General features: G+C 42.6%; 1 protein-coding gene across 6 annotated transcripts in view; it reads right to left on the bottom strand.

Annotated features, from left to right (window-relative positions):
• SEMA5B (semaphorin 5B) overlaps positions 1-14,872 on the bottom strand; it is a 274,579-nt gene that overhangs the window by 16,485 nt on the left and 243,222 nt on the right. For all 6 annotated transcript variants that reach the window (XR_004777167.2, XM_035536719.2, XM_035536718.2 and 3 more), the window contains 6 exons: positions 14,570-14,795; positions 13,701-13,919; positions 11,812-11,982; positions 10,752-10,901; positions 9,797-9,841; positions 6,438-6,643 (listed from right to left, as the gene is read on the bottom strand). Coding sequence is in view for 5 of the 6 variants with exons in the window: in XM_035536719.2 (XP_035392612.1) it covers positions 6,438-6,643; positions 9,797-9,841; positions 10,752-10,901; positions 11,812-11,982; positions 13,701-13,919; positions 14,570-14,795 (1,017 nt within the window). In the remaining variant the exon portion in view is untranslated. The remainder of the gene's footprint in view (positions 1-6,437; positions 6,644-9,796; positions 9,842-10,751; positions 10,902-11,811; positions 11,983-13,700; positions 13,920-14,569; positions 14,796-14,872) is intronic.

The raw sequence follows: 14,872 nt of genomic DNA, 5'->3' as shown, positions 1-14,872 counted from the left end.
AAAAAAAGTAGTTATCGATTATTAGATCAATTAATATAGCTGGAAAAATTGGATGAACTTTTGCACACACCTGTCCAGGTCTGAAGTAGTAGCTCATATGCTCAAAAAGCTGCCAGCTTTTTCCAGCTACTCCTTGATCTAATAAATAAATAATTAAATAAAACTTTTCTACCTAAAAACCTGTCTTGTTTGTGTCCACAGACCATCTCAGCTGCAGTAACACAACCCCAAAGAAAGGCAGTACCAGCATCTGTGATGACCAGCCTATACTGTAGATCCATCCACGATGTGGATTCCCAACTCCAGATCAGTAACAGCAGCCCTACAGAGTAATAAAGGGGTTGCATGAAGAGTGGATGGAGGGGCAAACAATTTCCTTTGGGGGATCATTGTCAGCAACTGCTTAGCATCTCAAAGAGCGCAAGAGCAAGGAAACATTCAGACTTGAACTGGCAGTTTCCTCTGTTCCTAAATAATGCATACATACGAGGGTGAGAGCTGTGACATGCACACAGCAGCCTGCTGAGCCACTGCTGCCATGGCGTGAGGACACCTCCAAGAGATGCACATCACTGCACAGGCACAATCATCCCAGGACAGCCACACCTCCAGGCATGCTTGACTGCTCAATTTCACTCAACCCAATGACATAAAGAGGAGAAAAGACAGATAGATAAAATAGATTTTGACTGAGATGCACCACTTAATCCTTTTTTCCCCATCAGTAAGCTCTCTTGCTTTCCCTTCCTAGCAGGCATTATGCAAATTGAGAGTCCCCTGAAGTGATATTTGCAACTGTAGGATCATACAAGAAAGGGCAGAATGCTCCTTTGCCAATACAACCCCCTGCCCCTACTATTCTTTTTCAAATAATACTATACTCATGGTAAGTACTAAAAATATGTACTCTACCATTCAAGCACTTAATGTTCTTAAATGCCACTTTGTTCAGGGGAAATAGTCTTTGTAAAACATGAAATTCACTGGGAACAAAATTTATGTTTCAATCTGATTTACTCTATTTATATACATATCTGTATTTATTTTTTTCCAGCTGATTACATCAGTTAAATCTCTCTCTCAAATGCCATCCAGCTAAAGCAAGTACTTAAGGGAGGCTGTTGATAACTTATTGACTATGTTGGGTATCATCAGCTCTTGGCTTATGTCTGAACTTTACAGTCACTTCCCAGGGCTTGAATGATATACAGTGATACACAGGGTCACTGGGAAAAGAAAAATCTTATATTACAGTGCTATTAGTGTATGTGCTGCGATCACTACAAATAAATGGGTTAGCCAATTTTAGTTGAAGTAGTAACATATCAAATTAAACAACAGGACACTGAAGCCTCAAGTCTTTCCATGGCAGAGAGAAACAAACATCCTCAAAGACAAAGGTTGACTTAGACAAACATTCCTCCGTGGCACTTGACAACAGTTAAAGCTCATTTTAACGTGAACCACTTGCTGTCTCTCTGCTATGAAATAGGTGTGATTTTCAGTGGCAGTGAAAATGACCATCTCCAAGAAACAGACATTTAAAATCCAAAGAGGGATCCACTTTCCTATGCCCTGAGCTTTATTTCATATTGCAGTGTTGGAAGCCATGCCAAACACTTGTCCTGTTGTTTTATTCAGAAGGCTTCTTCTTCCAAAGACAGAATTGGTTTCTGTTTCATAACCTTCCACATTGATATTTTATTGTCATGAATTATTTGGGATCAGTAAAGTGTGGATCACAGTGTCTGGAGCCCTCCACAGGGGGTGTCTGCTCTGCACTCCCATTTGATTCTCAACAGCATTGTTCTCACTTCATTTAAAAATATTCATTCTATCTTCTAGTTTATATCAAGTCCTGGGTGACCTAGTGAATATTTCCCCATTTTCTGGTAGCTGGCTTTTTATTTGCTGTATAATTTGGGGCAACTACAGGACTCACAGTCCTACTCAATTTAATGTGCATTGTTCTGGTGTCCTCCTAGAAACCTGAGGTACTCGATGAAACATCAAATATTTAGTTTCCATTTTTCATTGTCATATCCTGCTATCTCACTCAGTTTTCACCTCGCCTTCCCCCACATGCATTTGCTCATTGACATAAATTACTATTTTGCTTGAGTACAACTTGCGTGTTTGGCCCTTCACTTCTACAAGAGCAGCAGTGATGCCTAGAACAGATGCAATGCTTTTAAGTGCTTCCCTAGCTTATTGGAGGCGTCAGTACAGAATGAGTTTGACTGCATGACTCATGGCTAAAGCTATGTTTAAGGAAGGAAGGATAAAGGGAGGTCTGTCCAGCACAATCGAGAAGAAAATCTGCAGAATCATCATCATAACCATCCTGCAAACTTACATTTCTCAGTAATCACATCTGGCTTGATACAAAGGCCATTGCATTTTGGATTTGGACCAATGTGCAGATGCCTTTGCCTGTCCACATCCCGTGTAGAGTAAAAAGTTGGCTCTCTTTATTGGCAGAGGATATAGCAAGAGGAAGAAGTTCAGTCCAAACCTTTTCTTCATGTGTGGCTGTTCCTAGAGCTCCTAATTCACAAGGGCTCAACCACGACCCTACATCCTCCTGCTTCTACTGCAGGATCATCTGGATTTCCATCAGCATGATGCTAACAAGCAACTCACATGAGTAAGACACTGACTAGCTGAAGCAAGATGTCACAAAAGAGGATCTTCTCTCTACTTTGATAGCCAGATATTAACTAATCGGTGTGGCAGTACTGGAAAGGTTGTAGATGGTTCTTTAACGCATCATGCCAAAATGTGAAGAGCGGATAATTTTTATTTCATTATGCTCTTGTTCTGCATGGACTTCAATATTGTCAGAGTGCTGTATGAACTTTAACCAATTAATGAAACATGAACTGCTTATTAGGTGACCCAAAAGGTCTCTCCCCTCCGATCTGTGAATAACAAATGAAAATCAACGTGCTGCTGGTAAATGCATGTGCATGAAATCTTTTAAGACATCATGGCTAAAATAGCTAATAATAAACCTCACAGCATTCCTGAGAAATCAAAACAGGAAGGGGAAATCAGCCAGCAAAAATAAAACATTCTTCTGCAAAACACTGCCTAGACAAGTTAGCATCAGCTAAATGATCAATAGGTCACCATTATGTATGATATTTACATCTGATCTGCATTACTGCATTGCTGGGCTGAAATGTCCAACAAGACTCGTATCAGCTAGCACTTCCTTCATTAAAATCTGCCTTCATATAAAATTCACCTTGATTTATGCGTTTGCATTCAGTGTTATACATTTGAATGTAACATTGCCAAACTTTCTACTGTGTTCACCTGCTGGTTAGAGAGCAAAGAGATTTCAAGATGAAAACAAACTAAAGATGGTTGCAGAAGGCTTGGTATTATCAAAGAATAGAAATAATAGAGTTTTGCATATGCTCAGCCTTCTGCTGCCATTATGTCACGGTATATTATCATTTTCTGCTACTGAAAAATAGTCTACACACCATGTACTTCCTTAATCATGGGTTGATTAACTCCTTGACACACACACACACAAACCTGCAACAATTCTTTTGCTTTCATCAACTAAAAAATGTTTGGGGGAGGTTTTTTGGCATCTGCTGTGTAGAAACTTACTTGGGCTTCAAATCTGGAATTTCAGGTGTTTTCGCTTTCTTTCACGTGCACACGTTTGAAATTCAAATGGGCCCATACACAAGCTCAGTCCAACTCTTTTTTTCCAGAAGGTGAATTTTAGCTCCACCTTCACTTGAATGTTAATTGTGTAGCATCACAATAAAACCACACATGCTTCCTGAAGGCATGAAAAATTCCCTCCTGACCCTTAGAAAAATCTGCCAGTTATTCCTAAATATAACGCTGGCTAATAACAAGTTTTGTAATTACACAGCACAGAGTACACAGAGCCTTCCTTTTACTGCACTAATGCTATGTTCTTCAAGGCAACACTGAGGAGTGGCAGATTTATAATATTAAACGAGAAGATTTCAAGCAAAAGGGTAAGAAAGGCAGGCCAATGGAGAAGACGAACATACGGAAATATTCCACAGGAATAGAGGAAAGGGGCTTCACTTGATAAACTTCCTGTAAATCTGTTGGCCTCATTCACAATGAATATGACTGAGGTTTTCTTAGCAAGTAGCCCCTTGCTCCTAAACATTTTTTGTCTGTAAAATGACTGCAGATTTATGCACTTGAACTGTTTCACTTCCTAACCTTCTATAAATAAGCCTCATCTGGTCTATTTCTCACTGTGTCCAAGTCCCTTCTCACTGTGCCTAACTCATACAGTCCCAGTTAGCTGATGCTTTCCTTCACGTAAACTAGACTTTTCAAAACTTGATGTAGTGCCTGGGCTCTTTATGTCCCATGAAAGAAGTCTCTAACAGCTGCTCACTGTTGCTACACACTAGATCAAGTATTCAGAGATGGATCTATCAAAGAGGTCAACTCCCTCCTGATACTGCATTAACTAATCTGCTGCTATTTTAAACTTTGCTTGGCCTTGTTATTACTTCTACTCCACTGCACCGCTTTGCATAGACATATTGCATTTCAGAATCCATTTACCCAGTCAATCAAGATCATTCTGGGAACAACTTAATTCTTCTAAATTATAACTATTCTTCCTATTTTAGCATAATCTGGTAAGATAGCACAGTATAAATTATGAAGAAAATGTTAATACAAAGCCAACCCTGCAACTATCTGCTTTTGCCCACAAAAAAAAAAATTACCTCTTACCTTCTTTGTTGCTATGTAAGAAATAAGGGGATACTCTTGCTCACTTTCATTCTTGCAAGCCTTTCTCACTTGTGTCTTCCTATTGACTTTGCCACAACTCCTCACACAACTGAAAGGATTACTGTCATAGTTTGAAGCTTCCAGGATCAGGTCCCAGTTCTTTACCTGTGTTAATAATTTATTACCTAGCCCGTGTATGCAGAGTGTACAGAATAATACATCCTGTGAAATTTTGTTAAAAGCCTCTGAAAATCCCAATATGTCTGCCGCTTCCCTCCCATCTAGATCAATATTTATTTAATTTAAAAAAGGAATCCAATTTGCCTGACATGATTTACTTTCCACAAATCCATGCTGACTCACATTATGATGCCACATTCTTATTAAACTGTATGCAACTGTAGCCTTACGCTGCTAGGAAATGTATTTTCGAGACTGCATTTATAAACAGCGGAATCCTCTGAGGGGCTGCAATGCTCAGCACAAGGAGTAGAGCAGATCTTTATTGCCCAACTGGTCTGTTATTTTCCACCTCAAACTGTTTTCCTTTAAAACGCCAAAACAACATCGACTCTTCAAATGACTTGATGCAAGCTCTTACTTTTGATGCGTATTTACATTGCAAGTCATGGCCATTTATCAGGAGTTGTCCTGTGCCCTGCATTATAAAGTCCCTATGTAGAAACAGTTCCCAACGCCCAGGGAGTTTAGTCTATGGCAATGGTCCCACAGCTGATCTTATTGTTGGGCCTCAGTCAGAAGCCAGGCCACATCAGTAGAAACAGACAATCATAATGTTAACAGCACAGAGCTATACAAAGGAATAAGCAGCTGCAGGGTTTCTTTCTGTTTTGTGTCACATCCCAAACAATGTTCCATGCTGTTCAAGTGACCTTAGGCAGGCTGTTCCTCCCACGGTGACACAAAGCGCTTGCACTCATCCTGCTGCTCAGTTCTCTGATCCCTCACTTCACCTGGAGACTGATACTCAGGTACAGTGGTGTGCTACTGTTTTGGCACCTTGTCTCTTGCACCCTTAGTCCTGTCTTCTTAGCTAATGAGTGATGTTCTCTTTAGCAAGCAGACATGCCAACAGACTGTGCCCCTTCAACCTTCTCCTAAGGCCTCAGCTCCCAGGTCTGCTGCTATTATTGAATTTCTGCATGCCTGTCTGAGGATAAATCCTGTCCGGTACTGACAGAGGGTGCAGAACCCTCTTTACTTTCTCATTCTCTCCAATTTGGCAATTCCTAAAGCATTTCCAGAAACTCATCCTACCAATAAGCATTTTCCCAGCTATTTGTCCAATGAAGTTTCCATTTTTATTCTTCCTCCCCTCCGTTTCCTCTTACCATGCACTAACAAAGCACTGAACCGAGCTCTTACTGATTTCTTAGAGGACAATTTGTATACATACAATAGTCAGAATGGCCTGGAGTATGTTGGTATGTACTTGCCAGACTGGCATTCATCAGTACTGTGAAACAGAACAAAATCCCATTGCAATAATGGGACTTTTTAACCCCTTTGTGATAGCACAGCTAAATGCCCCTTCAGCCCCATATGTAATGCCAACAGCTGGGCACAGAAACACAAACCCACCCAATTCAAACCACGGCATAAATACAGAATTGTTCAGGTAGTATCAAGCTGTTTGTGGTATTTCTCATCAAGTACCCTACCTTGAACTCCATGGGGGTGTACTTCTCATTCTTGGGGGTTGTGTTGCCCTTGTAATGGAGATGGTTGGGAGTGGTTGGGTGGATAACAGTCGACTCCTGGGACTGCCTCTGACAGCGCTGGCAGTACACATAAATCACAAACGTTAAGAGGCTAGAGCCAAAGAAACAGGAGACCCCAGTGGCAATCAGATGGATGAGACTAAAACCTGCAAGGGAATGACAAGAGATGCTATTTTTAAAGAACAGCCTTTTTCCCTCTCCCGACAAGACCACAGGTGCAAATCAGAGCTATGACATCTCGGGATCAACATTAATAAGCTGTTGAAGCCCGAGTCTTACGTTCCAACATAAACTGACATAATCTCCCTGCAAATCGGTCTCCCCACTGCAGCTCTGCCTTGTGCAGTTTAACAGGTTCATGCATTGTTTTCTCAAAGCTCCCTCCCTGTCTCTCCTCTCTCCCCTCTATTGATATTGAAACTAAACATTATGTTAAGCTGACAGCTAAAGAAATGAGCCATACAAACAATGCACGTTAATGGATTCCAAAGCATGTGCGTGTCATGGAAATAAGGGGATAAAAATGCTCAGTGTTTCTCTGAAGGGGAAGGAAAGGAGGGGAAAGTCCTTTTTGTCAGCTGCCCAAAATGCCTATGGGACTGTGTGTCGGGTGGGGGAGAGACACATTCCTCCCCCGTGTAATCCAAGTGCGCTCAGCATTCTTACTTATTCACAGAGGGGTACTGCCCTGGCCACCTCTGCACTACTTCAGAGGTGTATTTGTACTGCTAACAGTGAAACAGGAGTCCTCAAGGGAACGGGAATGATAGGGAGAAGAAAGGAAAGGGGGGTAACTGCTTGAAAAAACTGCTTTGGTTGGCTTTCTCCACAAAGATAGGAAGGCAGTTGCAGGCAGGTGCCAGTGGGGTAGCTACAGTGCGATTATTTCAAAAAGAGAAGCTCCTGGACTATAAAAGCCTCCTACAGAGATCTCTCCACGTGGGCTTTCAGCGGCACCCTCCAAGCACAGTGCTGACCCCAGGAAGGAGCTGCAGCGCTGGGAGTGCCTGCCTCCCCACTGCGGCTGGTGGGGGAAGAAAGTCAAATAGCACTCCTCGTTCCTCACTCCCTTCAGAGTCTCAAACCCCACGGTAAAATGAATCACCAACAGATCTCCACCAAGAACAGATGAAACATTAGTGACCCTTACAGCCACCAAGTTAACGAAGCAACGAGAGGCACCCTTGGGTGGCAAAACTTTACAACCCTGTTGCCTTTTGCTGTGTGCAGGGGGAAATCTACAGAAAAAGAATCAGCAAGGTGACCCCAAACGTTACTGCCTTTCCCCTGCTTTTGCTCTGTAATCTTTCAAACAGGAATGACAGGGGCCTAGTGCCTGGGAGGGATTCTCCACTGCTGCTCCTCCAGGGCAGCCATCCTGGGGAATGGCTGTATTGGCTTGGTGGGGTCTGCAGCAGTAAAATTCCCGTAATAGTTAAAAAGCCAATTCGTTTGGACAGACTGCTGTGTTGACTTAACTGTGTGCAGAGAAATGGAAGGGACTACTCAGAGAGTGGCTTTAAATGAGGTTCATTCTTAGTCTGATCACGGCGTTCATTTTTTTGGTGCCATCTTACATTTTAACTGATACGCTTTTCAGATGAATTCTGCCCATTAGCTTGCTGCTCTCCTCTAATCTTTAGTTAAAAAATATCCTCCTGAGTTTAAAAGGAACCAAACCAATAGAGTCCTACAGCAAAGTAATGCACTTCAATCATAATTACAGTAAGGAACATACAGAATTTATTAGACTGACAAGCTACATTTATTTTTTAAACCACACTATAGAATTCTATTGCAAGATTACCACTTTCTATTGTGTTTGGATGATGGTCCAAAAAACAGCAGAAAGACGGTAATTTCCTACTAAATGTTGTAAGACTCCCCAAAAGACATTTCCTTTCTAAAAGAGCCCTGCCTCACTCATGAGAGCTAAAACACAGAATATGCAACTGTGCTCAGTGAAGCCACATAACACTGTCTCATTCTCCTCCTGTCCAGCTTTGCTTATATTGTAGTGAACGTTTCATTTCACTGTTATATTTCCCAATTCACTACAGTAGGAAATCCTTTCTAAAACATAAAGCTCTCTTACATTTCACTCTCACCTTTTGAAGACCCACCTGATTTTTCAGGTGAGTTTTAGCAGTATCTGAGGGATAAAATGAGTAATTTTGTCTGCGGTACTTGAGCCCCAGAGGGGAAACTTTTTGATTCTTCACTTGGAAAATACGGATTTTTTGAGATGCATCAGCTGAATTTCTGTTGATTGGCTTCCTTGCCAAATATTGTAGAATGCTAAGTAATTAATAAAATTAGCTAAGGTAAAATGCAGATTACAGCAGCAAATATACTGGTGGAAAAAGAAGGAAATGAGAATACAGAGCATAACAGAAGAAGGCCAGCCATAGGAAGAAATCCTGGAACTGAAATAGATACATTGCACTCTCTGAAGGGGGAGGAGTGATGCAGAAAGCCGACTGTTATGTGGTAGGTGCCGAAATCTTAATTCCATTGATTGCCCCACAGTCACAAACCGAGAGGCCACATTTCCATTCCACACGTGGCATGCTTTTTTTTGCCATGATCTGCATGGAGAGAAGAGATTTTGGCAGCCTGCAGATCATCTAGATTTCAAGAAAGCAGGGGTGTGATGCTAGTGGGAATTGACATAGTCATTAGTGTGAAACTAGCATTTTAAAATGTCGAAGGAACTTGCCATTTTCTTCAGTCTGGATTTTTATCACAGGGGCTCCTAGGGCAGTCAAGAAGTGACACTAATGACTGGATCTTTCCAATTTACATGCGGAAAGGAGACAACTTCTTTGAGAGGTGAGGACTTCAGTGAAAGAAAGTGCTTGGAGGACAACTATAAACTCTAATCTAGTCCTATATCAGCAAAGGAACTGGCTAAGAGACCCCATTTGGTGAAATCTTTATAGGTTACCTAAAAACTCCTGCCTTCAAACAGCTGGAGGCATACAGTGGTAAAATGAGGACTATCCCTTCATTTTCCTGAACCATTTATCCAGTGGGTAGAGATAGACAAGCAATTTGCTCCCTGGTAATTAATGACCCTTGGTGGCCAACCCAAACCCCCAAATAAATAAAAATCTTGGAATTGACAAGTGGCCAGTGTGATACATTCCTCCAGTCTGACTCAGACAGCAAGACTCCAGTGGAATTAAGGCAATCACTGGGATGTGAACTGTATAGATTAATGGTTCGGTTGATACTGCACAGGGAGAAAAGAAGCCAGGTTAAGATAAAAACAAGATATATAGTTAGTGGCATCCTACCTCCACAGTTTGTGCTCTCATCAATGCTGGAGGCTGGTAGGATCACTAAACAAAGAGAAGAATATTGGAGAAAGTTGTCATTTTGCCACCACTTTACTCCTTTAAATAATTAACCACCCCCCAAGCTCCAGACATGAAAAGCTGCTCCTGTGTTCTGCAGCAAGCTGAGAGTCTCTCTAAACTGAATGGAAAGCTCAGAGTGTAAACCACATGCAACAAAACCTCTCCAAAGACCTGACAATTACAGTACCGTTACCTGAACACTGTTTAGATTCTTCAATTTAGGGGAAAGAAGGTAGCTGAGAGAACCATGGGAAAGAGACTACCACTGTCTAGATATCTCAGATTTTTAAGCCAGGTCATTATAGTCCAGAAAAGAACATTTGGAAGGTGTTATTCAGCCTAGACAGATATCAAATATTTTCCTGAGAGACTCATTTTCTGCAAAACATAGAGTGGAAAATGTTAATGACCGTCTATCCATCAACCATGCTGCTCTGTTAGACACTTGATTATTCTCCCCACTTCACACGCCAGTTATCTTCACCTGCCCCACCTTGTTTCTTCAGTCTTTTAGGATGCTTCCTTTGATACCTGAACTCAAGGACCTTCTGTTGCCTGCATCCATGCTGAGAACAGAGCTCATTTTCATAACCCAGCCTAAGATGAACTATGCAAAGTTAAAAGTTTCAGTTCAGGTGAAGCAATACTAGTTATTTATTACAGAACTAGGTAATTCTGTTTTACAAGAGAGCTGAGTTACCCCAAAGGAACGCCAGCTACCCTGTGCCTGCAACAAGGGAGTTGATAACATATGCTTCAGTTTGCTTGTTTTTCCAGAAGCATACAAACCCCTTTTATAGTAGAAAATACCTCACCCTAGCTTGACACTCTGGGGATGAGCTGCTTTTCTGAATTGGCCCACCCCCTCCTTCTCCAACAACATTGTACATACCTGGAATTTCATTATACAGGCAATCCTGGTACTGTGTGCTGTTTCCAACGCACTGAGAAGAGTCTGGACTGTGCACCTCGCAGTAACGGCTGCGGTACTGGATACCCTCCTCATTACACAGGCTCCACTCCGACCACTCTGACCAGCCACCTTAAATCCAAGATCAGGAAAACACATGGACAACATCACCAAGAGGATCCCTTGTGGAAAACAAACTTCTCCCATGCTGGAAGGTGTCTAGATCTTCACCTGGGCCTCTCACACATGTAATCCAGTGGTCTTCAGTGGATTTAACTATGTCAAGACAAATACCAGTGCAGGCATCACACCCTACTTGCCAGATTGAAGTTTTCTTAACACAGACTGAACTGGCCCTTGGTGGAGTACTGCACTGTGCAGAGTTGTTTCAGTAGCTCCTATATCAACTCTGTGGTTAAAGATGTACAATGAGTTGGATGGCGCAATCTTGCACCAGGACCTCCAAATTTCAGGTTGCCTCCCAGGCATACCCCAAGCAGCCAGCACAAATTATAGCAGTTAAAAAGCTTTTGCTAAGGTCCCTAAGGGCAGGAGTCAGCCTGCGCTGGATCAGAAATACACAATGGTGAATCAAAACCAGCACAGATCTGAACCCTAAACTCTGAGTTGTAGCACACATTCATCTGCCAGTCTGTAAGACAGAAAAAGGAAGGATCACCCCTTGAGCAACTGCACAGATTGATGCTTCATGACTCCTTGTTCTTGTCTTGTAGCTTCCACATTCAAGAACCAAAGTCCTGCTTTTTCATTTACTTTAAATGGTTTGTCCATTAACAAGATTTTGCCTGGCCAGCAGTAGAATGCCAAAGCATGGTCTAGTGAACAAGTACAAAAAGAAAGGTGATGTGTTTCATTTGAATGCTAGGATGTCTGCTTTTTCCCTGGTTCAGTATACATTTACTGCATGATCAGAAAAGCTACTAACTGGTGGTGTTCCTGATTTATTTTTTAAACATTTTGTAGATGTGCCTTGCTCCCGCCACCACCCAAGCCAGCTGGAGCAGGGATGAGAACTGGCTACCTTCACACGGGTGCGTGTTGCAGAGGGCCTCCTCAGTGTGCAGCCCAATGCAGATATCCTCTCCGCTAGATGGAGCTGGATTGGTGCAAGTCCGTGTGCGCTGGTAGTGTCCTCCTCCGCAGGTTGCTGAGCACTGAGACCAAGGAGTCCAGCAAGACCAGGAGCCTTTCACTGAAGGGTATGGAAAAGCAAGGAGAGAGAGGTGCATGCAGTTGGTTACGCCTCTCACTATGACAAAGCTGGAGAGTCCCAGTATCTCACCTTCCAGGTCTACCCTGCCCAGACTAGCTAGCACTTTGTTGCACCCCAGGACATTTGGTCCTGACAAGAGCTTTGTATCAAGAGAGGGTTTGAAGGTGCTGCACTCTGTGGATACCAAATGAAGTCTACGCACAAAAGGACTGCATCATAAAGCACCATAATAGAAACTATTCCTTAGGGTAGTCACTTTGTTGTTACACACCTTTTTATAAAACAGCTTTATTGTTATTATATTGTCTTGTCTGACACTTTACCTACAGCAACAGCGTATTTACTTGGAAAAACAGTGTTGTACAACCTAAGTGGAGTTTATATGGCACCTTTCTGCAGGGGACCCCAAGTCATTTAGTCCCAGCCTTCAGAAAAGAGAAGTTCAGAGGCTTTGTATGAGCACAGTCCCATAACACTTTAATAATAAATCCAGGGAGGGAATTAAGAACCCTCGTTCCCAACCCCTCTTGTCAGGTTACTAGACTACCTGATTTTCAAGTCCACATGCCACTACTTCAGGAGACAGCAACCTCATGACTTAGTGCAAGATGAACCCAGGATTTGTGTATACATATTGAGTGAGGCAGGGAAGAAGGGAGACACAGAGAAATAGCAGTCATGCACTTACAATAGATTGTAAAACATCATAGTGTCCAGGGAGAGAAAACAGCACAGAAGAAGGGCACAGACATTAGTGAAAAGCCACTGAAGAGTTTCCAAAATAGTACTAATAGCTGCCTTTATAGTGCTAGAGTTATTTTCTTTTTATAGGCCACAGAGTGCAATATTTGACACTCTTGCTATGCTCTTGCTACACATTCTGATCATGTTTTCCTACCTGCATTGGCACTTTATTTTTGCATTGAATTTTAATATCATAATAATACTATAATAATACAGCATTTTCAAGTGTAGGCCACAAACTATATTGCCAGAGTTAGATAATTGCAAGAACTGCAAAGAGGCAAAGTAATTTCTGTAAGATCACTTAAATTTAGCTTAGATAGCTATTATAGAGCAAGGAGAATGATAAGAGAGTGAGAATACATTAGTCAATAGTCTATTATTACTATTCTGGACCAGGAGTGCAACATAAACATGAGGACAAACTCGAAAACCAGGAAACCAGGCAAGAATACTCCCTGCTGGCTGTGCAGGAAATGGTAACTGATGTCAAGAGTAGATGCCCATCGCAAGAACAATACGTAAGCAGGAGAAGGGGAAGAAACAAGTGTTCACAAGAAGAACTGCCACATCAAGCATCTCTCTACACAGCATTAAGTCACATTCATTAAGCCCGTCTCCTCACAAAGGTGCAGGTGCACCATCATGCCCTCCACTGGATGGAGCAGCAAACCTGCTTGAAGCAAAACACTGCTAGACAAGCCACCATACTACTTCCTTTAGAGGACGTGGCTGTTTTACCCTCTGAGCCTAGGTGAAACATTAGTCACAGCACCAAAGTGTGTGTGGTTTACATACATGGATCATTACAATAGTTTTCAAATAAATTAAGGGTGAATCCCCCAAATTAAAAAAAAAAAAAGGCAGATTGGAAATACTGATTTTTGGTGGCTCTGCCATTAAGATGGGCAAGAACAGCTCTGAATTTCATGCAGGAATATAATCATGGTTACCTGGGCAGGGATGTGGGTTGCAGTCTTGGTACTCCATCGCTGACCCCACGCAGGGCAATCCACCATTTTTAGGTTCGGGGTTTGTGCACGTTCTCTTCCTGATCCTAAAGCCCAACTCACAGTCCCTGGAACAGGAAGACCAGGCCCCCCAAAAGGACCAGCCCCCATTGATAATCCGTGCAGAGGTCTTACCAGTCTTGAGGAGGTCATCAACAAGAGCTTCAAGGAAAACAAACAAGACACCACATGATCACAAATCAATCAGTTGCTGAGCTTTTAAAAAGGACTTCATCTCATGAATACAATCAGGATTTATGTGCCCTGGGGATGAGTTTCTGTTCTTAGCAAGTGTTACAGGGTTACAGCATAGCTAGAAGGGAAACAAAATCTGTGCACATACAAACTGAGTCTAGCGATAACCTTGATAAATGACCCTTCTGGGTAGCAAACTGTGGTAGTTCAGGCTCTGCCCTCAGGACGCTGCCTTGGATCACAGCAGTAGTGAAGGGAATAACCCCAGAGGCAGTGCACAAGGGGACCTCCAGAGAGAAAGAAAAGTAAAGACACGCTATCCTGTAGAATAGCTTTTTTTTCTCTCTCTACACCCTGATCGCTTGCCTGTTCTCTTTGGGGCAGCTTGGCAGTACCAGGAATAGATCTATATATACCCTACCACAAGCACAGGGATTATAACGGTGTTGACAGCTAAGTCACAGGACTCTCTCCATCCCCATCATTCTGCTGTGACACTAGTTGTGCATGCCAAGATTTATGCAGACACAACCAGTTTCTGGCTGTTCTGAGAGGATCCCCCTTCCACCACCAAATCTAGGCTTTCCCTGTAGTCCCCTGGAGCTGGCAATACATACAGTCAGTATCGCACACTGCCGAGCCATCATTGGGACAGAATCGACTCTCAGTCTTCTTCCTCCCAAACTGCAGCTCGTGGGGATCAGAGAGCTGGGCACGACACGTGTAGCGGAAGCGCTGCTCCTGGCGGGCTCCGTTCTGGGTGATGTTGACAGGCATCCAAGGAGTCCAGGGTGTGTTCCTACGCACCTCTGGGCAGCTCTCTGGGTTGCAGGTCTTATATTCCTGCCAAGAAGGAAAACTACTTTGACCTTACTTATCAAACAGCAGCAGACTAACTGACAGAGATGTATTTATACTCT

This window comes from Cygnus atratus, chromosome 6, assembly GCF_013377495.2.
Source record: "Cygnus atratus isolate AKBS03 ecotype Queensland, Australia chromosome 6, CAtr_DNAZoo_HiC_assembly, whole genome shotgun sequence".
Taxonomy (NCBI): Eukaryota; Metazoa; Chordata; class Aves; order Anseriformes; family Anatidae; genus Cygnus; species Cygnus atratus.
Note: the sequence above shows the minus strand (reverse complement) of the source record. Positions and strands in the feature narration are given on the sequence as shown.